We start from the raw sequence: 26390 nt of genomic DNA on the forward strand, positions 1-26390 counted from the left end.
GACGCTTGAAAGGCAAACGTGACTAAGCGACAATGCGTGAACTTTACAGTAGACTAATTTAAAGTTGAAAAACCTGAAAAAAAAAATTATTTTAACGAATCTAGCTGTAGTAGAATCTAGCTACTAGCTGTAGGATTGAAATGATTTTAACAGACCTAGAAATATATATTTTTTTTGTGCATCGAATATAGTTATTGCCTGTCATTTATGTACAAATCAGTTATTGTCGCTTAGTCATGTTTGCCTTTCAAGCGTCGATATTATTATTACGAGATTTATTTTCTAAATTCAAACCCTCTCTCACTAATTCATATTTTATATTCTTCTTGAAATTTAATACCTACTAATGCTTAAATAGATTTATAATAAAACTGAACACACTACATATTTTATTTAATGATTGAATAACACAGATTACGAGCAGTGACGGATTATATTTTGGCACAGGTGTAAAATTTGTACAGATTTTACATATTTTTTTAAAGTTTAATTAATTTATTATTTTGGGCTGATAGCTTGATGAAGTCGTGTAAATTGCTTTATTTAGTTGATTTAGTGTTTCTTCAGGTTTTGGACGTAAAATAATAATGGCCGTTTAGGATCTGTGGAAGTACAAAAGTGTGGGATTATGAAATCGCCGGGTGTAGCTTTTTGGGTTCTAGTGAAACTTTCCCTGAAGTCCCAGGAAATTCGTATCATGTTATTCGAATAATGTTTCATCTCGTTTCATTCCAATTGATTTCGTAATTAAAGAGCAGTTTCAGAAAAAGTCCAACTAAATTAATTTTGTTCATTTCGATCCATTTCACTTTGCTAACAACTGAGTGTGAATGCGTATAATAATAATTTAAGGCTGTACAAGCTCGATACTGGCAACAACGGAATCATCAGTTGATAATCATACTGAAAATAAAGAAAAAGAAGTCACTTATAAAGAATAGCACTGGCTTAAAATACCTACTACATAAAATATTTCCGATTATAAATGTCAAAACAAGGCAAAGACAATTCGCGATTGGTGGACCTAGAATGTTCCGGCGCGCGGAAATCGTTGACTTTTCCTTTCTGACGTCGATTTACGCGGGAAACGCCACGCCTTTTCGGGTCTCCCTTTTTGTTATTGGACGAATTGTCAAAACCTATGTTCATATCCTCATGAAATATGATATTTATGAGGCGTTTACGAGTATATGTCTCGTGCATATTGTATATTGCATTTTTATTTGGCTACCAATAATTTGTCTCTATTTTAGGTCAAAATTTAATGACTGCCGTATTGATAAGAACTATGTTAGCATAATACGTATGTATATTTAACGTATAAGACGTGCCATTTTAGATTAAATAAAAACCTACCTAATTCGATGTGACTGACTGACATTATTAATTTTATGTTAATTGCTAAAATGCCCAATATTTTAAAAGGTTTCTTCTTCATATAGGAAACTCAGAAATTATAAAAAAATTACCAAAATATGTACATTGATTTTCGACTATTTTTTTGTTAAGTGATTATCAGAGCCCGTGGATATCACAATGTGAATATTGAGACACGAGATCCAAGTCTAGGTTGTATAGTATAACAGCTATCCCGACTCGATTGCTTAGATTTTTCTATTTCACACAGAAATTTCATTATGATGAATAAATCAAGAAGTAGGATCGAAATTTTCGAATAAAAAGAAAATGTAATGCTAAAAAAATTATTTGTTAAACAAAAAATAAAAGAAAAATCGTTAATAACTTTTATAAATTATATTCGAAATAATGAAACTCACAATATAGATGGCAAACAAAATAAATACGTTTACGTTTTTCGAATATCGAACGACGCCATTACTTGTTACGGCGGGAGTCTGGTACGTAATACCACAAATTAAAGCTTAAAATGGACGCTTAACAGCTGACCCAAAATCGAACGCGTACTCCGGGAGTTTCACCTACCTATCAAACAACATCTTAGAAAAACAAAAAGTTGTTGCGAATTTTTTAAGGCATTCAAAGTTGAAGTGCTTCCAAATAATAGGGGTGAAAGGTGGTTTAAGTGACATTTCGCATAATACACGACAAATACCTTTGTAATTAAAGGTGCGTTTGATTTGGTATCAATATCAATAGTTCGATGCTATTAATTGAGCTTCAATTAAGTTTACTCAATTGAAACAGCTGAAGAAGTTTTTTTGTTAAGATATTTTTTCCAAATTTTATATTTTAAATGGCTCTCGTGTAAAGTTGCGAAAATGTCGCTTGAATCAAATAGCATTTCGCATCAAGATATAATGCACATTACTCAGGTTGAGCCCGTGAACCTCTATCAGCAAATAGGTTGGGAAAAAAAAGAATTGGAAAGTTAATACTTAGATCAGTATATATTTTTAATTATAGGATTTTTTTTTCAAGAAATGTTTCGTTATTGTGAAGAAAAAAAAACCTGTGTTAACATATAAAGTATCAGTTAAACATGACCCGCTTTGATGGTCGATTGAATTTACGTTAATCCGATGGTTATCAGACTTTACAGCCTCATCTGCTAGGCCGATCTGAATATTTCCTGTAGCTATAAGGAACAAACATTCTTACTGGTAGTAGGCCGTCTTGTGAGTCTGCACGGGTAGGTAGCACAACCCTGCCTATTTCTGCCGTGAAGCAATAATGCGTTTGTTTTGAAGGATAGCCCAATAGCTGTTGTACTGTTAAAAGTGAGACCTTAGAACTCATGTCTCAAGGTGGATGGCGACATTTACGTTGTAGATGTCTATGGATTTCGGTAATCCCTTAACATCAGGTGGGCCATGAGCTCATCTACCAATCTAAGCAATAAACAAATATAAAAACTGACTTTTTTTAATTGCCTTTGTAGAAAAAAAAAAAAATATATATATGTAGAACAGGTAGATTCGTCCATATGGTATATATTTGTGTTACATATTATATAACAATATTAACGTTGGTCTAATATTTTAAACTAAGATACACTACACCAAAATAATAAATAAGGTACTTACTTGGCTCCTCTTCAAGTATAAGTATATTACAAATACGTAGAAATATTTTAAGAATTTTATCATACAGAAATGCGTGATGAAAGAATTAAAGGAGTAAGAATTTTTGTTTCTGACCACGACTGATTCAATCATGTCGGTATTTTAGGTACATAAAATTTTACTAATTTTACTTTTCAATAATTCATTTTACAAGTTTTATTTAATTTATAAAATGAATTATTGTAGAGAGAAAAGTACGTACACTAGGATTGCTCGGACAGAATAGTGAAGATCATAAATTTAAATATGTTCTAATTTTTTTTGCGAACGAACCCACAGACTGCCTTTTTAAACCGGTCACCCCACAAAAAAAAAGAAGTACTAATAAAAAAAAATGTGTGCGTGTACTAGTGTACACACGTAAGAAGTGAAACTTGTTTATGGCCTTATTTTTCGAAAAATGATCTACATGCAACTTTCTAGAAATTGGTTAAATAAAGTTAAATTAGATAAAGTTTAAACAAAAGGATTTTATTATCATAGACATGAATACAAATAATACAATTATTTCACTTTACCTTTTTGCTACTAAGATTATTACAGCATTTTAATAATACATCTCTTTGATATCATAATACCCTGGTACTTTTCTTCCTATAAATTAATAATAATAGCACGGTCCACGTGGTGTTAAATGGGGTTCCTGAGGTTCGTGAAGTTTGACCCACCTTGAGACATGAGGTCGATTTCTCAAATCCGAAACCATGCTTCAGAACATACCGCCGTTAATTATTAATAAATCTCTTTGCTATCATAATACCCTGGTACTTTTCTTCCTATTATTTTACGTAATAACAGTAATAAATAGCACGGTCCACGTGATATTATTAAGTGGGCTCCCTGAGATTATTGGAATTACAAAATGATTTCCGTAATCCACCTGGAGACATGAGGTCAATTTCTCAAATCGGAATCCATACTTCAGAACATACAGCCGTTAATTAATAAAGAAGGCTGTACGTCAGAGTAAAGTTATAATAATACATCTCTTTGATATCATAATACCCTGGTACTTTTCTTCCTATTATTTTACGTAATAACAATAATAGCACGGTCCACGTGATATTAAGTGGGTTACCTGGGATTATTGCAATTACAAAATGTATTCCGTGACCCACCTTGAGACATGAGGTCGGTTTCTCAAATGCGCATCCATACTTCAGAACATACAGCCGTTAATTAAAAGATGGCGCGTAACGGAAAAATGTGACGCGTAACCGAAAAATGTGACGGTAAATTTTTTTCCAACGCCGATAAGGAAGTTTCACTTCAATAAATAAAAAGCTCATATAAAAACATCGGCGGCTCCCGGACTATTTTCTCCCTGCCTAAGTTCCCGTCAGATGCGAAAAGCAACGGGGCGGAGTCAGACCCGCCTTCGGCCAAGCTCACGTCGAGCGGAGACCGCGTCAAAAGTCCACCAGCCGCGCTAGCAAGCGCTTGACAAAATCGCGCGGGAAATTAAAAAAAAAAAAATCGTCGCGAATTCTTATCCTTAACGTTTGAGTGGTAATTGAATTTTCGTGAACGGGTAAAATAGTTTGGTTAAATCCTTTTTTGAATCTAAAATTGCAAATGTATACGAAGTGCTGGCGAAGTGGCTAGTAATTTTGCGTAGATTTTTTTAAATATTAGTTAATTAATTAGAGATTGGCCAATTTAGTCGGTGGCGGTGACTGATTTTGTTGCCAATATGAGAATAAAATTAATAAACAGGCAAACCCTCATAGTTTTAAAGATTACTACAATGAAAAATCTTTTGAACTTCACGATTAAATGGTTTAACAATGTCAAATGAGAGCTTGACAATTTCGGTTTCTCTCGGCAAGCGTTTGATAAAATTCTGTATTTTTCTGATCAAACGGCTTGGCCGCAAACGCCAAATGGTATCTATGACGGTAGGACATTTTTGTATCGAAGTTTATTTCAGAAATAAGCAGTTTCGAATTTTTTTTATTGTTTCACTGTATTCATGCTACTATTACGATTTAACCTCGCGTCTTTTTATTGTCATTATGTTATTTTCGAAGTTGTGAATAGTTCAGTTTTCATGGTGTCTGAAATATATAATAATGACCAAAAAAAATATTCGAAATTAAACCCTAAAAGTATTTTAATAGAAGGCGATTATCGTTTTTAAGTTATTTGTATGAAATAGAAAAACTATGTAAATACATACTTAAAAAAGCGATTCGCTCTTCCATTTATTGGGTTCTGTATGAAATTAAGTGACATTTTAAAACAACTTCGACTTGGACTGCGTTTTTTTTAATTCTAACTAATCACGCATTTGCATATATTTAACGGACGATATGTTCAATAGATTCGATAAATCGAACTATTTATAGACCTTCTTAGAGATGTGGCCGTATTAAATAAAATTATAATTTAGTAGGTATGTAAATTTCCAGTTCTTAGTGCGTGAAATAAGTTGATCGAAAAACCGATAAATGCTCTGAGCGCGCTCCTGACAGTGATAATAACAGTGTCAGTGATAATAGACGTTTTTGAAATGGAAATCGCTCAGGCACCCCTCCAGCTGACCCAAGAGCATCAGGATGGCCGGGTAACAGGTATAAAATCTTCCAGTTCTCTTTCTCTTTCTAATTATGGCAATTGGGTTCGTGCGATGCCATTGTTGCCAATGTCGAGTTTATAAAAATCTTCAATAATTAAATACATGCATATTCTGTTGTAACGGAGGGACGCCGCCCCGTAGGGAGGCCCAAGTACCGCTGGTCTGACGCTGTGGAAGGAAATTTACGGGAGCTCCAAGTGTCGGACTGGCAAGGTGTTGCGCAGCGCCGGGATGAATGGCAAAGCTTATTGTCGGAGGCCAAGACCCACTTCGGGGTCATAGCGCCAGCTCAGTAGTAGTATATTCTGTTATTATGAAAAATAATACATTACATTGATAAAAAATTATTGTCGAATTGATAACTTCCTCTTTTGAAGTCGGTTAAAAAGCGTGATTTTGGTACCTTAAATAGCTCCTTAACATTATCTATTATTCAAAAATATTTACACTTTCTACGTAAATGAAGAGGCGGGTAAAGTTTAGCGCTATGCCAAAGTAATTATTTCACGCTGACGCAGTCGCGGGCAACAGTTAGTTATTTGTTTGTCCTTTTTTCACGTCGAAATGAAGGGACGTATTGTCATTCTTTTTGTATAGTGATAGTTTTAGGTCAGGAGACTGGTATAAGGTACCTTTTTTGCCGGAATCACTTCTCATTCCGACGGGAAACTACACTGATATTTTTCCTTTGACCACGCGGGCGAAGCCGCGGGTAACAGCTGGTGACCATACCAATACTTCATTATTTATTGTTAGATTTAAAGGTTTGATCTATTTTCATAAGTCTCTATGAATATTGTTAAGTTGTTGACTGCTATATAGGTCACCGGTGCCCTACGCGGCGCACCGAAGTAATCATGACGATTTCTGATACTAAGGCGCCTGGATTTCCTAACTTTACCTTCTTTTGTTAGTTAATGTACGTTTTAGACTTTACTTAATGTAGGCCTATTAGAAATATATTCATTCTCAGTATCTTCGGCTTCGTCTTTCCCAGAGTTTTGTATCTAGATATTCCGGCGCCTTAACAATCGAAATCGAAATAATTACTACTCCATTTTGTAAAAGCGACACCACACCTCTCATCGTGGCCGCCGGTAACTACATTCCCAAACCTGCGGATCAAATGGTAAACAGTCTTATACACCCTAAACACGTCATTACGGATCCTCCCGATCCACTATCGGTGCTTTTAGGTACCTCAAGCACCGATCATCAGCGAGTAAATTACACAGACACAGCCCACTGAGTTTCTCGTCAGATCATCTCAGTGGATCGCGTTTCCGATCCGGTGGTAGATTCTGCGAAGCACTGCTCTTGCTAGGGCTAGTGTTAGGAACGTCGTCGGGTTTGAGCCCCGTGAGTTAGCCTACTTGTTAGGTTACGCTGACATAGCCTCTCAAGGCTATCAGCATAAGTAGGAAAAAAATTACTTCTGCGCTTCACGTAGGGCACCGGTGACCTAGATGGCCAGGGCCCTGATACTTTAAGACAAATATTTTTTTTTACATCTTGACATTTTTTTTTTACTTTTTGACATCTTGTAGCGGATTCCCCAAAACTTATATGTTGTTGAAGTTAAGGCATTTAATTATTGTATAACTAAACACAGAAAAAAAAATCATACTAGTCTTTATTTGTTATAGATAAATTGATTAAATTTTATCAATTTGTGGTTTTTGATAATTTACAAAATCCTTCATCAAAAATAAAATATAGGAAGGTTATAATGTTACTCCCATCTACAGGAGGAAACTAATAGAAGCGAAGCCATCTAGTGGCCGACGCCCGTAAAAATTTTTATTGAGTGCTTGTGTTGCTTATCTATAACTATTTTTTTGGCAGTCAAAGGGTTAATAATGGTATACTGCAGCACGGCTGTCGTATCTTTCTCAAAATTTTCCTAGATGAAGACAGTTGCTTAGAAGAGAGACTAAAAATATAACAACCTATTGTAAAATTATAAGTGTCTGTTAACTGATTCACTATGGTAAACATGTTTCGGTGTGCAACAAAGTCCTTCTCTCTCTCTCTTTCTCTCTCTCTCTCGATAAATACCTATCGAAATGAATTTGACCAATTCTAAAATCACAAAGAATTAAACACAAAACACAAATGAATATCATATAATATTCAGAACGAAGTCTTTGCTCAGCCGTTTCAAGGCTTGCTTCGTTCAAACAGTACATTTATTTTGTAAAACTAAATACCAGTGAATAAATGTATGTAAGATTTATATATACAGACACATATTACACAACGAAATTCTGTTCAAAATAATATATAATAATATATATTATATTTAAACTTTAGCGGGTACTTATCGGGGCCTTACCATGGTGTTCAGTTTTGATGATTATTTAACAACAAATATAGTAGTATTTATGTATGATGGTAGAACCTTGTGAGTCTGCTCGGGTAGGTACCACCGCCCTGTCTATTTCTGCTGTGAAGCAGTAATGCGTTTCGGTTTGAAGGGTATTGCAGCAGTATGGCACTGAGACCTTAGAACTTATACTCAAGGTGTGTGGCGCATTTACGTTGTAGATGTCTATGGGCTCCATTAACCACTTAACACCAGGTGGGCCGTGAGCTCGTCCACCCACCCAAAAAAAAGCTACACCACAAAGGTGTACCGGTGTGAGACCGGTTCGTAAAACGGTAAATCTTAAGTGGTAGTTTTGTATAACGCGCAATCATTGCGTTGTGAGCCTTCGATTTTAATTGTCTTCTACTAATGTTATGTGAAACTTTGCGAGCTATGTTTCTCGCCGGACCTTCTCAGTGGGTCGCGATTCCGATCGTGGATTCAGCGAAGCACTACTCTTGCTAGGGCTAGTGTTAGCAAATTCTCTCAGGTTGAGTTCGCGAGCTCACCCATCACATTTCCGATCTTGCGGACAGAATGGAAAGCAGTCGACGTCGCCTAAAACACGTAATTTCGGATCCTCCCGATCCACTAGCGTGCTTTTAGGTACCTCAAGCACCGGTCATCGTTCTCGTCGAACCCGTCGCTTGCGACGAAGGGCTCGACGAGTAAATTAACCCACAGACACAGCCCACTGAGTTTCTCGCCGGATCTTCTCAGTGGGTCGCGTTTCCGATCCGGTGGTAGATTCTGCGAAGCACGGCTCTTGCTAGGGTTCATGTTAGCAACGTCGTCAGTTTTGAGCCTCGTGAGCTCACCTACTAGTTAAGGTTACGCTTACGAAATAGCCTCTCAAGGCTCTTAGCTTAGGTAGGGATAAAAAAACTCACCATCCGTCCGCGCGTAGCTGGAATTGCACATTAAGCTATCAATGAATAGGTAGATAGGTAACTTTATTTTTATTTTTTCCTTAATTGTTGACGCCCTCGAGAAGAAGCGCTTCTGGAGACAGTTGGTTTGCGATTTCAATCGGACTGTGCTCTAGTTTATTTACTTGAATGTGCCTTCAAAATAATCTATCTATCTATCTATATATATAAAAATGAATTGCTGTTCGTTAGTCTCGCTTAAACTCGAGAACGGCCGGACCGATTTGGCGAATTTTGGTCTTGAATTATTTGTGGAAGTCCAGAGAAGTTTTAAAAGGTATAGATAAGTATGAAAATGCTCGGAATTAAATAAAAATAACAATTTTGTTATCCCTTTGATGTGTCCCCCGTCCGACGGATTTCTTTTGTTTGTTTTGAAGTTTATTTTATACAAAAGTTTAGGTATTTTATTTATCGATTGAGGCACTCTGCCTCCTGGAGGAAGTCTGCCGGGTCAGCTAGTAAGGAATGATTTCGACCGCTCACTGCATGAACGCTTTTTAATTGCAATGACCACGCTCCCGCGGCTAGGGTATTCGCAAACGAGCTGATATTTGCATGGATTGTCAATATTCCATAAGAATATTATTGTAAAATAGCCAAAATCAAGTCAAGTCGCAGCTAAAAGCTAGTTTAAAAACATTGAATAAACACGCAAAGTAATTAAAATTAAAAATCAAACATTAATCTGTTGTTTGTACAATACGTTCGTCTGACGTCTGTAACGTGGAAAAGAAAAAAAAACATTCAGACACATTTTGTGGTAATTGTTTTCGTTTAGGAAGTCGTCGTGGCCTAAAGGATAAGACGTCCGGTGCATTCGTATCGAGCGATGCACCGGTGTTCGAATCCCGCTGGCGGGTACCAATTTTTTTAATGAAATACGTACTTAGCAAATTTTCACGATTGACTTCCACGGTAAAATCAAACCCGCAAAATTATAATTTGCGTAATTACTGGTGGTAGGACCTCTTGTGAGTCCGCACGGGTAGGTACCACCGCCCCGCCTATTTCTGCGCGTGAAGCAGTAATGCGTTTCGGTCTGAAGGCTGGGGCAGCCGTTGTGACTATACTGAGACCTTAGAACTATATCTCAAGGTGTGTGGCGCATTTTACGTTGTAGATGTCTATGGGCTCCAGTAACCACTTAACACCAGGTGGGCTGTGAGCTCGTCCACACACCTAAGCAATAAAAAAAATATATATATATATATTCTTTGGGGTAGCGCATCTTGTAAGCACGCTCAGGAAGATTTACCATTCAAGACACTCCTGTCACGAAATAATTATATCCTGTACATATTTGTATATAAGTTTTCAGTATATTTAACCTACGACCTCTTTGTTTGGTTGTAAAGCAGCGCGTCATCGGCTAAGGGTAATATTTTCAATATGGCCGCTATCCGAAATAGTGGGAAAAAAGACAAATGAATCTTGAGCTGAAATGGCTATCGAAGAAAACCTTGTAAATAGCTAAGTATAGGTTCTTCTTCTCAGTCGTGTCACTCTTGACAGAGTGGTCGTGATCGACATGTAGTGTTGGAAGGGGCAGACTTGATGCGTCTCACGATGTCGCGCCATCTCTCAGTATTCAGCATTAAGTATAGGTTTTTTTTTTTATTGCTTAGATGAGTGGACGAGCTCACAGCCCACCTGGTGTTAAGTGGTTACTGGAGCCCATAGACATCCACAACGTAAATGCGCTACCCACCTTGAGATACAAGTTCTAAGGTCTCAAGTATAGTTACAATGGCTGCCCCACCCTTCAAACCGAAACGCATTACTGCTTCACGGCAGAAATAGGCAGGGTGGTGGTACCCACCCGCGCGGACTCACAAGAGGTCCTACCACCAGTAAGGTATTTGATTGTTTATTTGATTCGTCATTGATTTTCGTAAATGGAAAATGTGCATTACTATTAACCTAGTCAGTTTTTCACGGGGTCTTCTCAGTGGGTCGCGATTCCGATCTGATGGGAGATTCAGTGTAGCACCGCTCTTTTTTGGACTAGTGGTAGCAAGTTTTTATTAGATGGGTGGCCGAGCTCACAGCCCAGCTGGTGTTAAATGGTTACTGGAGCCCATCTACAACGCAAATGCGCTACCCACCTTGAGATATAAGTTCTAAGGCCTCAAGTATAGTTACAACGACTGGCACACCCTTTAAACCGAAACGCATTACTGCTTCACGGCAGAAATAGGCAGGGTGATGGTACCTACCAGCGCGGACTCCTAGCATCAGTAATTACGCAAATTATAATTTTGCGAATTTCATTTTTATTACACGATGTTATTCCTTCATCGTGGAAGTCAATCGTAAACATTTGTTGAGTACGTATTTCATCAGAAAAATTGGTACCCGCCTGCGGGATTCGAACACCGGTGCATCGCTAGATACGAATGCACCGGACGTCTTATCTTTTAAGCCACAATGACTTCAGAACAGTACAACGGCTGCCTTACCCTTCAAACTGAAACGCATTACTGCTTCACGGCAGAAATAGGCAGGGTGGTGGTACATACCCGTGCGGACTCACAAGGCACCCTACTACCAGCGTCATAAGACTCCATACAACTCCATACAAATTTCTCTTTTAGAGCTCCATACAAATTTGAGTTAACTTTTACGCTATCGAGATCGTTAAAAACTCGCACTCAGGATGCAAGGTACCGTTGTACGGGAGTGTCCGCCGTCGGCCCGCTTCATACATTACTGGCTCGCATAACATTCAACGACTAAATACATAGGTGTGAATTAAAATAAATAATAGTTTAAAAAAAAAAACTAACAAAATACGCTTTTATAGAAAATCCAACTAAAAAATTTGAAAATAAATTTGATTTAAAAATACTGTAAGAAAAATGATTTTATTGTAAAAAAGGCGTGGGGTGCTTTTCAGGATATTATCAAAATAACCCTTCTACTCATATCTGTTCATAAAATATTTATAACATGCACCCCACGCTTTTTTAAAATAAAATCATTTTTTCTTACACTATTTTTTTAATTCAAATTTATTAAAATTTATTTGCTATTTGTAGTTGATTTTCCATAAAGCGTATTTTGTTAGTTTTTTTAAAACTATTATTTATTTTTAATTTTTTTGTTGAATTTCAATTTTTTCAATTCTTTTTTTCAATTTTTTTTTTAAATATTTAATAGTCATCGGTCCTTAATAAGTATTCCAAATTTCGAGTTAATCCGACGTTTTGAAGGGGGTCGAAATCATGTTCAAAGATTCCGTTACATACATATGTCTGTAGCTAATAAAAGCGTATTAAAAAAGACGGTTTTATTGAGTAATGCGTTTCAGTCTGAAGGGTGGGGCAACCGTTGTAACTATACTGAGATCTTAGAACTTATGAACTTACGTTGTGAATGTCTATGGGCTCCGGTAACAGCTTAATACCGGGTGGGCTGTGAGCTCGACCACCCATCTAAGCAATAAAAAAAAATGAATTGCTCGCTCCGGGAATTTCAATATTGCAATAATTGTTACGTTATAATACTCATAGTAAAAATGAACGATAAAAAAAATCTAATATTTAAATAAATAAAAACTATTATTTAAAAAAAAAAAGACATGTCCGCTGAGTTTCTTGCCAGTTCTTCTCAGGACGGAGGTTAGTTTTTGTGAATTGGCGGTAGTTTTTTTGACGTTCAACAAGTATGTACTTTCATTTATGTTGAATAATTTTTTTTTGGATTTCAATAATTTGTAGGTGCATTACTTCATTTACTAAAAATGCATTTGCATTTGTAACAGTACGTATGGCTGGACTAAATGCATTTGCATTTGTACATAATATATTACGTCTAACCACTCTTTATAAGCACACGAGATACGTGAAACCAATAAACGAAATATACGAATCTGAAACATCTTTCATATTTCAAACGAAAAAAAAAAAGATGTACCGCCCGACAAAAATTAGTATTCAGCATCCGTGCACCAGCTCCGAGGGTCTATTCGACTGATTTTCAGCATCTCAATGATTTGCCACTTCACCCGGTCAGAACGGGTCTTGAATAATAAACGAGATGATAGATTTTTGTTTTCGAATTTCATTTGCGTTCCGACGTAATGCCGTCCATTTTGTTTTTTTTATTTTTCTTTTATTCGCTCTCACACTTAGGGTAGTTATGATGTTCAATAAACAAGTTAATTTTGAATGAATATGTTTATTAGACACGTTATATAAGTAGTCCTATTCATGTTTGTGCAGATTTGTAGATATTTTCGTTAATGAAGTCGTCGTGGCCTAAAGGATAAGACGTCCGGTGCATTCGTATCTAGCGATGCACCGGTGTTCGAATCCCGCAGGTGGGTACCAATTTTTCTAATGAAATACGTACTCAACAAATGTTCACGATTGACTACCACGGTGAAGGAATAAGATCGTGTAATAAAAATCAAACCCGTAAAATTATAATTTGCGTAATCACTGGTGGTAGGACCTCTTGGGAGTCCGCACGGGTAGGTACCACCACCCCGCCTATTTCCGCCGTGAAGCAGTAATGCGTTTCGGTTCGAAGGGTGGGGTAGCCGTTGTAACTATACTGAGACCTTAGAACTTATATCTCACGGTGGGTGGCGCATTTACGCTGTAGATGTCCATGTGCTCCAGTAACCACTTAATATCAGGAGGGCTGTGAGATCGTCCACCCAACTAAGCAATAAAAAGAAAAGAAAAAAAAAACATGTAAGTTGGATTCTCCGGCATTCCGCTTTGAAGGGTGGGATAACTGTAATACTATCGAGATTCAACCTCATGTCTCATGAGTAGGTCCGTGGGGGGGCAGAATACGCCCTTTTAATATTAAATGCCGGTTGGCTGTCGTATGCTCAGAGAACGCTGAACCTCTGAGTCGACTTTTACGACATTCATTCGAAGTGATAGTTATTCTATTGTATAGCAACATATAGCTGTAAGAATAGTTTCGGTGCACTATATTTCTATCAAGATTTAAATAATCTTCGCTAGTGTAATAGGAAAATAGCAAAAAAAAACACGTGCCATTGCCAATGTCTCATCAAATTGAAACCGTTAAAAAAAACTACATTACTTCCGTACGTCATACTTTTAAAACCGAGCCTTAGATATCAAGGCTTTAACGAATTGCATCTTCAATACCGTTGGCTCATAAATTTCGTCATTGCTCATTTCCAATTTACATAATAGCAATCAAAGTAACAACACTCAAAATATCAAAACAAAAGAACAATGAAATCTCGGAACGGCAATTCTTAATTTTATTCAATACAGACTCACAATTAGAATTCTCCTTTCATAATGCCTCCAAAGCTGAAAGCACTTTAAGTATGCATCCGGAAAAGAAAAAAAAGGGAGTGAAATTAATCGGGACGGCTCAAGAGCTTGCCGCGTCAAAAGAAAAGCAAATAAAACGGCAAGCGACAAAGTTTCCCGGTTACAGGCGAGGACAGCGGAGCGTAGGAGTCGACAATCAGATAATATTTTTATGTTCATCCGTGGTTAGGTCCTGTCCTATCTGCTAGTGGATTTGTAGCACTATCACTATCACACAACATAAGATATTAGATAATTTTCCGAACTTCTTGATATTTTCAAGACACTCTTGCTTAAATACAAGTTCCGAATAATAACGTAAGGACTGTCGGTCTACTGAGCAATGACACCCGCTCGGTGAAAGATCTTTCCTTCGTCGTAGATCCCAAATGATAAAGTGGTAGGAATCTTCAGCCAAAGTGTATCAAGATACAGTCTTGGATCATGTTGTGAAACCTCTCAGCAATACACTTTTTAAAAATAGACCGAGGCCTTTCGAGCAGGTCTCTGCGCCTGGTCACAAGGCACGAACTACCCAAGCCTGGCTTGAAGAGCTGAAGACTGGCCCTCATCTAGCCCAGACCTCAACCCTTTAGACTTTAAATTATGTTAATTATCAGTTTTAGAGGACTTGGCCTGCTCTAAACGACACGGTGACATTGAGTCTCTTAAAAAATCTTTGGAGCAAGCTGTGGCGAAATTTCCCTTGGAAACAGTGCGTCAATCCATAGATTCTTAGCCAAACAGTTTAAAGGCCTATACAAAAGCCAAATGTAGCCATTTCGAATAGAATATTTTTTTATTTTTTGCTGAGACTTTATTAATAATAAATACTTATGTAGGTATAAATTTTAATAATATTACATTAATTAGTTCATTAAAAAATATATGCATTTTCATTTGTAATAGAACTTATGGCTGAACTTGTACACACTTGAAACGTTTTTCAGTCACTTAATCATAGTTGTATTTTATAGTTCATAATTCATTTCTTCGTATACACATACTAACTAGCCGTACTCGCCCGCTTCGCTGGGCATTTAAAATTAACATTATTATTAGGGAGTCCAACACTCATATAAATATTAGGCTATCCATTAAGTACGTGTATTTTCTACACGGATACCAAGTTTCAAGTTAATCAGATGCATGGTTCAATAGTTATAACGGAACATCCGTAAAAACCACTGTAGACTCATATATTAGTATAGATAATAAGAAGGCACAATGCTATTATACTACATATTAAATCAACTTTTTTATTAAAAATAATAATACTAGTAACCTCTCCAAGTAAATCTCTGTTCTTGAACTAAGTGGCGCGCTCCCGTACAAACATTGATTTATCTTGATACCACGGATTTACTCCCGTCCCTTTCTGACTTCCAATTCTCCCCCCTAACTTTATGTGCCTTATAAAATTTTCTTTTATATCCTCCCTTATTTCTTTCGTACGAATGTTTTGTGACCCGCATGCGGGGGCGTAATGAGGATAGGTATATTTCTTGCACGTGTATACTTAGAAGTATGTGGCGTAGGATGTTGTCCTGGTGACTCGATTTTTATTTTATTTTATTTGTTAGGCACACACATCACAAGCTAAAAAGATACATAAAAACACAAGTAAAAATTAGGTTTGAGTCTGGTCCGATTCCTGAGTGCTTTTTAGTTAGTTGGGTGGACGAGCTCACAGTCCACCTGGTGTTAAGTGGTTACCGGAGCCTATAGACATCTACAACGTAAATGCGCCACCCACCTTGAGACATGAGTTCTAAGGTGTCAGTATAGTCACAACAGCTGCCCCACCCTTCAAGCCGAAACGCATTACGGGTGGTGGTATCTACCCGTGAGGACTCACAAGGGGCCCTGCCACCAGTAAAGTAAGAGTCTTATTGTAGCGTCTTTGTGATTGTTCACATTAAACTATATATAACAAATGCATATTAAGGATTTGTTAAAGTTATCAATTAAATGAGTTAAATATTCGCGGCCACATACGATGTAAATAACGTGTTGTTACCACGATCTCATGTTGTGCGAGTTCTTGACTCTTTGTGACATAAATATAATGGAACTGAACTCCATGCTGAAATATTGGGAACTAATTTGATGTGATTGTGGCAGGTAGCCTTCATACCTTGCCTTACGACATTTTCAGGTAAGGTCTACCGAGCAATTAACCCGCTCGGTAGAAGATCTTCCCTTCGTCGTGTTTCTCAAATGATAAACGTGGTAGGAATTCATTAAGTAGTAGTGTTTATGTATATAACTAAACAATGAGGTCATCTTGATAGCACCGTAAAAAAACAAAATGGTTTAAAAAAAAAACAAAAAAAATACAAATTATTAATAAAAAAACAAAACGCTGTTTTTTTTTTAAATCGTTCTAGAAACAACGGAAAAATCGGTGTAAATTTTTAAAAATATCGTTGAATAGAACATAGACATTCCGTTATTTTCAAGTCGACCTAAAATAATATATAATATAATAATAGTTTATTTATTTTCTATCTTAAAGTTACAAATACAATTAGAGATTAACCTTATCATTTATTTTGTTAGCCTTTGGAAGAGCTGAAGTCTTGTACTAGGTTCAAAATTTAAAAGTAGCATTGTAAAATAATTTAGATTTCATTTGCAATCCCTAAACGTAAATTCCGAAGCGTCAAAATAAATATCGAATAGGAATTACTATAGCTAGACTAGTGGTCCCGCAGTAGTCGAAATTCGACTATAATTAATTGGAATTGTAAGTTTGTACACTATTATGATTGTATTTTATACTTCTATAATCACAAATTTCGCCAAGACTACACTATAATAAATATTAACAAAGACAAACAATATTTAATCTCAATTTGACAACAGACGTCAAGAACAAAAGTTTGACAATAAAAAGTATACATGCGTGTGTGCGTCAAATACATGGTATGTAGTGTGTGTAAAGTTTTCTTTATTGATTTTATGTATGTTTTATGTATTATTAAAAAAAAATATTAGCATTGCGCACTCCTTCTCTATATTCTCTATAAGTGTAGAAAATTTCATACTCCTCCGTCCGCGCAATTTTCGTAAAAAGGGATACAAAGTTTTTGCTTCACGTATTTATATATAGATGTCATTTGCGAAAATTCCGAAGCGTCAAAATAAATATCAAATAGGAATTACTATAGATCCTATATACTATAGATAGATAGATACATCGAGCTTAACCGATTAATTCGTGTCCCATGTGCGCTGCTTCCCCGGGGGCCAATACTCTGTCATATTGATTTTATATTGGCACAGGGCGGCCTCCGTTCGGGGTTTATAGCCCGACGTTCACAGTGTAACCGATCGGAAGTTACAGGGGCTAAAGTTTCCACGTACGATGAGGTTGCACGGCTATAGAGGCAATATAACCAGTGAACGAATATCCAAATTCGAAATGGCGGATTGATCTAAATTTTTTAAATTTTTTTTATTGCATACATGGGTGTAAGACTTTATAGCCCATTTGGTGTTAACTGGTCACCTGAGCCTATAAATATCTAAAGAAGAAAGGAAAGGAAGAAAGGAATTATTAATACGCTTTTATTAGCTTCAGACGTATGTATGTTTGTAACGGAATATTTGATCATGATTTTTGACCCCATTCAAAACGTCGGATTAACTCGAAATTTTGTATACTTATTAAGGACCGATGACAATTCCATATTAAAAAAAATATATTGAAAAAATTGAAATTGAGCCAAAAAACAGAAAATAAATTTTAATAAATTTTATTTAAAAATAGTGTAAAAAAAATTGTGCCCGCACCATGCACCCCGCGCTTTTTTACAATAAAATCATTTTTTCTTACACTATTTTTAATTTATTCACTAAGCATAGTGAAAATGAGTTATTACCTAAGTTAATAAATTCTACAATGTAAATGCCGCCACCCGCCTTGAGATATAAGTTCTAAGGTTTCAGTATAGTTGCAACGGCTGCCCCACCCTTCAAACCGAAACGCATTACTGCTTCACGGCAGAAATAGGCAGGGTGGTGGTACCTACCTGTGCGGAATCACAAGAGGTCCTACCACCAGTAGTTACGCAAATTATAATTTCGCGGGTTTGATTTTTATTACACGATGTTATTCCTTCACCGTGGAAGTCAATCGTGAACGTTTTTTAAGTACATATTTCAATAGAAAAATTGGTACTCGCCTGCGGAATTCGAACACCGGTGGTATTGAGAAAGGCTATAGGCTATATAAAATCACAGTAAGACCAATACAAGTGGAGCACCATCAAATAATGTTTCAAAATTGAGGTTTAAATAGCTCCGTATCATTCTATAATTCAAAAATATTTTTACTTTCTACCTAAATGAAGTGGGGTTAAAATGTAGTGTTATGCCTAAGTAACTAAATATTTCACGCGGACGGAGTCGCGGACATTACAAAGGCATAGGGAATCTTAACGGATGCTATGCGTCTGGGCTTCCGGGTAGGTATGATTGTGTTTATTTTTTTCAATTCGTGTGCACATTACAACCTCTGATCATAGTAAAGCATTTGAAGCTTATGCCTAAAAGATTTATCTGGAACATTCTGTATATACCTATAACTCAAAAAAAAAAGATATTCTCGAAAAATTATAAAATTGTAACTATACTGACACCGTAGTATTCAAGGTGGGTGTTGGCATTTACGTTATAGATTTCTATGGGCTCCGGTACCCACTTAACAACAGGTGGGCTATGAGCTCGTCCACCCAACTATTCAATAAATAAATAAAAACCTCCAAAATCATTAGCGTATTTCTTTGTTTTTTGTTCAAACCCGAATACATAATACAATTGAAATCATCTAAAACACAACTCAAAGCTTACCGGATAACGAGGTAATGACAAAATTCGATTTGCCCATTCGAACATTGTTGGTACAATGCTCACGATAATTCTGTTAGTACTGTTCGTGACGTGATTGACACCCCCTTTGAACTGTTACGGACCGCAGAGCACGGAACCGACAGAGATGACGGAAATTTTTAATGACCAAACTAAATATAGATTTTTTTATATACGACGGAGAGACTGGTTCCATTGTGTTTATAAAATAATGACGTCAGTGTCGCTGACGTAATTCTATTCATGATTACCGTTATTGCCTTCCATAGTGACTGTAATTAAGACTCACTATTCCAATTACTGCATTTCAAGTGTACAACGATATCAACAGAGAAGCTCGCTCCACCTCGGTCGGCTGCTCGAGTCGGAGTGTTTTGTTTATGTGTGTGTTTTTTTTCAATTCTCTTGAATACCATCGTAATTAATATTAAAGAAACAGTTAATTTTAACTATTTTTAGTTAACTAAATAATGACCCTGTTATTTTGTTAACGAAGATTAGTTATAATTAACTGTTTCCTCAATGTTAAAATTGTTGGTTAAGGGTTATAAATCCAACGCAAGTCAACAATTTGCTTAATAGGGTATCTAGGAAATTTTATGAACAAACTACCCCCACTGCTCTACTATAAATACGAGTAGCTTCTGTAAAACAACACATTCCGACTCTGACGCTGACGTCCTCATTTTAAAAAAACACCATGAAACCATCCTCACTGTCATTATATATTATTGCTCGATTTTTTTTTATTGCTTCGATGTGTGGACGAGCTCACAGCCCACCTGGTGTTAAGTGGTTACTGGAGCCCATAGATATCTACAACGTAAATGCGCCGCACACCTTGAGATATAGTTCTAAGGTCTCAGTATAGTCACAACGGCTGCCCCACCCTTCAAACCGAAACGCATTACTGCTTCACGGCAGGAATAAGCGGGGTGATGGTACCTACCCGTGCGGACTCACAAGAGGTCCTACCACCAGTAATTACGCAAATTATAATTTGGCGGGTTTGATTTTTATTGCACGATGTTATTCTTTCACCGTGGAAGTCAATCGTGAACAATGGTTGAGTACGTATTTCGTTAGAAAAATTGGTACCCGCCTGCGGGATTCGAACACCGGTGCATCGCTATATACGAATGCACCGGACGTCTTGTCCTTTAGGCCACGACGACTTCTTAAAAATTAACTTAACTTAACTTAAACTATCTTTACTGCGACCATTTCGACATTTCAGTTGAAGATTCCAGAGCCTAAGTTTACGTTTTGTAGATATTTTCATAGACACAAAACTGTATTCTACTCGACCAAACAAAAAATTATAATATTTATATAAACAGGTAACGATTCTATAATTATTTTATGATAATTCCGAATGTTCTTAGTCCTGTGGCATTTCGATTTCCATTGACTGCGCTCGACACTAATGTAGGTAAGTAAATAAACGCAATAACGGGGATAGTGTCTTTTGTTCCGCAATTAACTGCAACTCGATTTCGTTGGTGGCCCGTTGAAGGGATGTTTGTTAATGTACATTAAGAACTTGACGATTCTGGAATTTTCTCAAGTCGTTTTTAGTTCAAAATCTATATAACTAGTCAGGTCATAAGTATTGTCACACAGTAAAAACTTTTCTTTTAGAATGCTGGCCACAAAAAAGTTTATTGAATTCGAATTTCGAATTGTTTATGAAAATAAAAATGTATACTTTTAGAATTTTACTCATTTTTAAATATGGAGTGGACGCTTAAAGAAGACCGTGTTACAGTTATTGCGTTGCATCGTTGCGGTTACGCGCCAATTCAAATGTTTAACATACTGAAAATTTTGAATATAACCAAAAGATTCGCTTATCGTACCATCAACCATTACTTACTGGTGGTAGGACCCGTTTGTGAGTCCGCACGGGTAGGTACCACCACCCCGCCTATTTCTGCCGTGAAGCAGTAATGCGTTTCGGTTTGAAGGGTGGGGCAGCCGTTGTAACTATACTGAGACCCTTAGAACTTATATCTCAAGGTGGGTGGCGCATTTACGCTGTAGATGTCTATGGGCTCCAGTAACCACTTAACACCAGGTGGGCTGTGAGCTCGTCCACCCATCTAAGCAATAAAAAAAAAAAAAAAATCAAACGATACAATGAAGACTCTAGTGTAGATGACAGGTCAAGAAGTGGTCGCCCTCGGTCTGTTAGGACTCCAGCAGTGATAAAAGCTGTGAAGGCGCGATTTCAAAGAAATCCCAAACGTAAGCAGAAACTGTTGGCCCTTCAGATGGGGTTAAGCAGAACCACGGTGAAAAGGGTGTTAAATGAAGACTTAAGGCTTCGGGTATATCGAAGAAAAACAGGACATCGTTTGAATGCTCGTCTAATGGACCTGAGACTGAAGAGATGCCGCGCTTTGTTGAAGCGGTACGCGGGAAAAAAATATCGGGAAATTCTTTTTTCGGATGAAAAAATTTTTACCGTAGAAGAGAGCTACAACAAACAAAATGATAAGGTGTACGCACACAGTAGTGAAGAAGCGAGCAATCGTATTCCGCGTGTCCAACGAGGTCATTTTCCATCCTCGCTCATGGTATGGTTGGGAGTTTCTTATTGGGGCTTAACAGAGGTACATTTTTGTGAGAAAGGTGTAAAAACGAATGCAGTTGTGTATCAAAATACAGTCCTGACGAACCTTGTGGAACCTGTTTCTCATACCATGTTCAATAACAGGCACTGGGTATTCCAACAAGATTCGGCGCCAGCTCATAGAGCGAAGAGCACACAAGACTGGCTGGCGGCGCGTGAAATCGACTTCATCCGGCACGAAGACTGGTCCTCCTCCAGTCCAGATTTGAATCCGTTAGATTACAAGATATGGCAACACTTGGAGGAAAAGGCGTGCTCAAAGCCTCATCCCAATTTGGAGTCACTCAAGACATCCTTGATTAAGGCAGCCGCCGATATTGACATGGACCTCGTTCGTGCTGCGATAGACGACTGGCCGCGCAGATTGAAGGCCTGTATTCAAAATCACGGAGGTTATTTTGAATAAACTTTAGTGTCATAAGAATCTATGTTTTGTTAAGTTCATTTTGGTATATTAATGGTTACATCATGAATAAACTTGTTTCAATTATTTTACATTAAACATGTAACAGAATTTATGCTCGAAATTAAATAAAAATTACATGTTTGTTTTTCCTTTGATGTGTCACCCGTCGGACGGATTCCTTTTGTTTGTTTTAAGTTTATTTTATACAAAAGCTTAGGTCTTTCATTTATCGATTGCGTTACTACGAAGTCTGCCGGGTCAGCTATTATTATTAAAAAAAAAACAACATTTGTTTGTGTTATTATTTTTTCCCTGCCTATGCTGATAGCTTTGAGAGGCTATATCAGCGTTATCCTAGCATGTAGGTGAGCTCTCAGGCCTCAAATCAGAGGTGTTGCTAACACCAGCCCTAGCAAGAGCCGTGCTTCGCTGAATCTACCACCGGATCGGAAACGCGACCCACTGAGAAGATTCGGCGAGAAACTCAGTGGGCTTGTTAGTGTAATATGTACTCGTAATAGGTCTGTGAAAGAGAACTTGCTCTTTTAATATTTTTTTTATTTTTTATTGCTTACATAGGTAGATAAGCTCACAGCCGACCTGGTGCTAAGTGGCTACTGGAGCCCATAGACATCCACATCGCAAATACGCCACCCACCCTGGGATATAAGTTCTAAGGTCTCAGTATAGTTACAACGGCTGCCCCGCCCTTCAAACCGAAACGCATTACTGCGTCACGGCAGAAATAGGCAGGGCGGTGGTACCTACCCGTGCGGACTCACAAGAGGTCCTACCACTAGTAAAGACGAAGCTTAAGTAATGTTTATAAAACATTATTTGATGTTGATGTTTTCTTTGTTTTTATTATCAAGTTGACGGGAATATAATGTTCAGAGAATTTAGCTGAGATTAATTAAAAAAAAAGTGTGCGTGTGCAACTTGATGCACGTGAAAGAAGTGAAACTTCTCTTGCGGTGCTTAGTATTATAGTTTTCTTAATTTTTCATCCTTAAATCAAATTTCTCTTGTAATAGGGAATGCTGTGTATAAGAGAAACAACATAGCTCGCTTTCTCCCTCTCTCCACGGTCGAGTGGTTCGCGAGACGCTTTGTCTATTTTCTCACTCTCGCTTGTCCTAAATTGTGTGTTTTCTCTCTAGCCGTAACGAATCTGTTACGAGTTAAATTTAACACCTAACGCGCCTAAAGAAGTTGCACTTCATAAACTAATCTACCTAGTGATGTGTTACGGATAAGTATTGAAGTATATAGTTTGATTGTGCGCTTATTTCTTGAATTTTAAAAGCAAACTTTCAACTCAAAAGATACATATGTATTGGTCTTTGAATTCTATGATATCACCTAATACTATAATAGTTCTAATACTACCTAGTGTAAAAATCTGTTGCATCGAATTGCTGGCCATCTGTCATAAGTCATTAGCACTAAAGTCTAAGCCATTGCAGAAACACTAATAACAGTAAAAGGTAAATCAGATGAACGAATTGCAATATTTTATTACACAAACCAATAGTCACACAAATTTAATATATTAGATCGGATTCATCGAAAAGTGAACTTATGCATCAATAAATCACGTCAATGGATACAAATACGTTAGCAAAATATTATATCTATTAAAATTCCTCAACACTTAAATAAATCGAATCACCCCTAGTATTTCATTTTATCGTCTGGTACCAATCACTTAATTGACTTGCCACATTATCCCTAATCTCTGGCCGCGTAATTCTTGCTATAGTCAACGATCTTAAAACTTAGAAGTTAAAGTTGAGAATGGCTTGAGCGACTTCATAAAAACGTTCAGCGTAGGGGTGTCACGGCCCCTTATACTGTGAAAGTGGAAACGTATTAGGACGAAAGGGTACGATTTGAAATGGTCATTTTATTAATTGTGTATTTATTTGAGATGTTTAGTTTGAATCTCGATCTGAGTCACTAGAACTGTTACGCAATTCTCGACTTTATTGCTGGACATAGCAGCTGTGTGACTATACCATTGTTTTTTTTTTTTCTAATTAAAAATACGTATGGCACTCGGGGAATGCCGCGGTAAATCTATTGCATAGCATTTTTTATCAACTTATGCAATTATAATTCGACACTAACACAAGTGCAACGTGTGAATGTGTAGAACGCGAGATACATGGTAGGCGAAGTGGGGATGTTAGGTTTTATTTTCGTTACGGAATTTCTCAATTTGGTCGCCGCCCTCAAAGCTCGCGATAAAACCTATGTAATAGCTCAAAAATGTACATATTAGAATATTTTTGCGATCGATTTTCGTTATGAAGGAACAACTCCGAAGGCGCGAAAGTAAGAGATTTTCGTTTTTCTCTTGATTAATAGGCTCCCGTTTGAAGGGCTTGAAGGCAATTGAGACTATCCTAGAGGACAAAGAGAGAAAAGTAGAAGTAAAAAAAAGTAATCTAAGTATTGTTGTCCACAGAAGAGAACCAGTCGCCGTTGCGTTGGTCGCCGCCATCCTCTGCGGCTCTGGTGGCTGCAGCGCTCGCGCCCCCGACCCTACGACCTTGGCTACCAGAGCCTCCCACGAAGAAGTCCAACCATTTGGGTAAGACAGGTTCGCATCTGATACCACAGGATCCCGTTCAATGATTCTGAATGGTCCGCTTGAGACGCTTGCAAAATCGCGGGAAATTTAAATTTGGAATACAACTAAATTAATAAGATTATTTTTATCTTGAAAACATGTTTTTTTTTATTGCTTGGATGGGTGGACGAGCTCACAGCCCACCTGTTGTTAAGTGGTTACTGGAGCGCATAGACATCTAGAACGTAAATGCGCCACCCACCTTGAGACATAAGTTCTAAGGTCTCAGTATAGTTACAACGGCTGCCCATCCTTCAAACCGAAACACATTAAAGCTTCACGGCAAAAATAGGCAGGGCGGTGGTACCTACCCGTGTGGACTCAAAACAGCTCCTACCACCGGTAATATAAAATGGTGTAGGTGCGTAAAATATAGGTATGAACATTTGAGTTTTTAAAAAGAACAGAATAACGATTTAAATTTTCGCGTCACATTCCGCCATTTTGAAATTAGAATACCTCTTTAATGCGCCTTTTGTGTACTCCATTACGTTTCATGTAATCTTGCTACGTTTTAACTAATCATTTTTAGTCGTTCCTGATGCTAAATTGACCATTCTGTATTCAAATTCATATGTCAAGTATGTAATCGTTAAAGTTTTTGCGTAATGTTCTATAAGGTTTAAATTGTAAGAGTTTAGGCCATTTGTAATTTTGTCCATATTTTCGAAATTCGAAATTCAAGAAAACGAATAAGCTCTTGAACGGTATAGCAATCGTTATTACATACAACAGAGAATTCTACTTCATGACGTCATTTACGTTTTCTTATTAGAATGCTTACTTGTTACGCCCGATTAGTAAGTAGTCCTATATTTGGTGCATCTTGTGAACGACTGTTACTTACAACTTACTTATCTCAGGTCTGATATGCGTTGTCTGCGGCGACACGAGCTCCGGGAAGCACTACGGGATCCTCGCCTGCAACGGCTGCAGTGGATTCTTCAAAAGATCCGTCAGGAGGAAACTTATTTATCGGTATGTGTTTGATAATCCGGTTATTCAAGAAAGTCCTTCTCGAGTTGTCATACTGTTTCAACTCTTATTCTGTTGTGTTTCTTTACATTCAGTTGAATTAATTGTAGTCAGATTTTTTCAAATTTAAACTACTGTTACAATTCCATTTTACGCTAACGACTAACTCTGTGGTGCCGTGGTTAGCGGCCACGACTGTTCTGTCGAGGGTCGTGGGTTCGATTCCCACGTCGAGCAAACATTCTTGTGATGAACAGACTTGTTTGCTCTTTGTCAAGTTGTTTAGTATCTATACAAGAATATATATAAGTATATAAGTCACTCTCTAGTGCTCATAGCACAGGGAATCCGAATTTGGAGTCGGATGATCGTGCGTGATCTCTTCCCAGTGATTGTTATTATCTTTTTCGCGTTTTTTCCTGTTGTTATATTATCAGCGATGTTTTGCCCGGTCATCGTTCTCGTCGAACCCGTCGCTTGCGACGAAGGGCTCGACGAGTAAATTAACCCTCAGCCACAGCCTACTGAGTTTCTCGCCGAATATTCTCAGTGGGTCGCGTTTCCGATCCGGTGGTAGATTTTACGAAGCACGGCTCTTGCTAGGGTTCGTGTTAGCAACGTTGTCAGGTTTGAGCC

The 26390-nt window shown here is 37.4% G+C and overlaps 1 protein-coding gene across 1 annotated transcript in view; it reads left to right on the plus strand.

Moving 5' to 3' along the window:
- The first annotated feature begins 5447 nt into the window (after positions 1–5447).
- The window catches only part of LOC101745996 (photoreceptor-specific nuclear receptor), a 64886-nt gene continuing 43943 nt past the window's right edge, over positions 5448–26390 (plus strand). Inside the window, exons 1-3 of the mRNA XM_038021229.2 lie at positions 5448–5617; positions 24615–24740; positions 25643–25757. Coding sequence (XP_037877157.1) covers positions 5557–5617; positions 24615–24740; positions 25643–25757 — 302 coding nt within the window. The 5' untranslated portion in view covers positions 5448–5556. The remainder of the gene's footprint in view (positions 5618–24614; positions 24741–25642; positions 25758–26390) is intronic.

Source organism: Bombyx mori, chromosome 28 (assembly GCF_030269925.1).
Source record: "Bombyx mori chromosome 28, ASM3026992v2".
Taxonomy (NCBI): domain Eukaryota; kingdom Metazoa; phylum Arthropoda; class Insecta; order Lepidoptera; family Bombycidae; genus Bombyx; species Bombyx mori.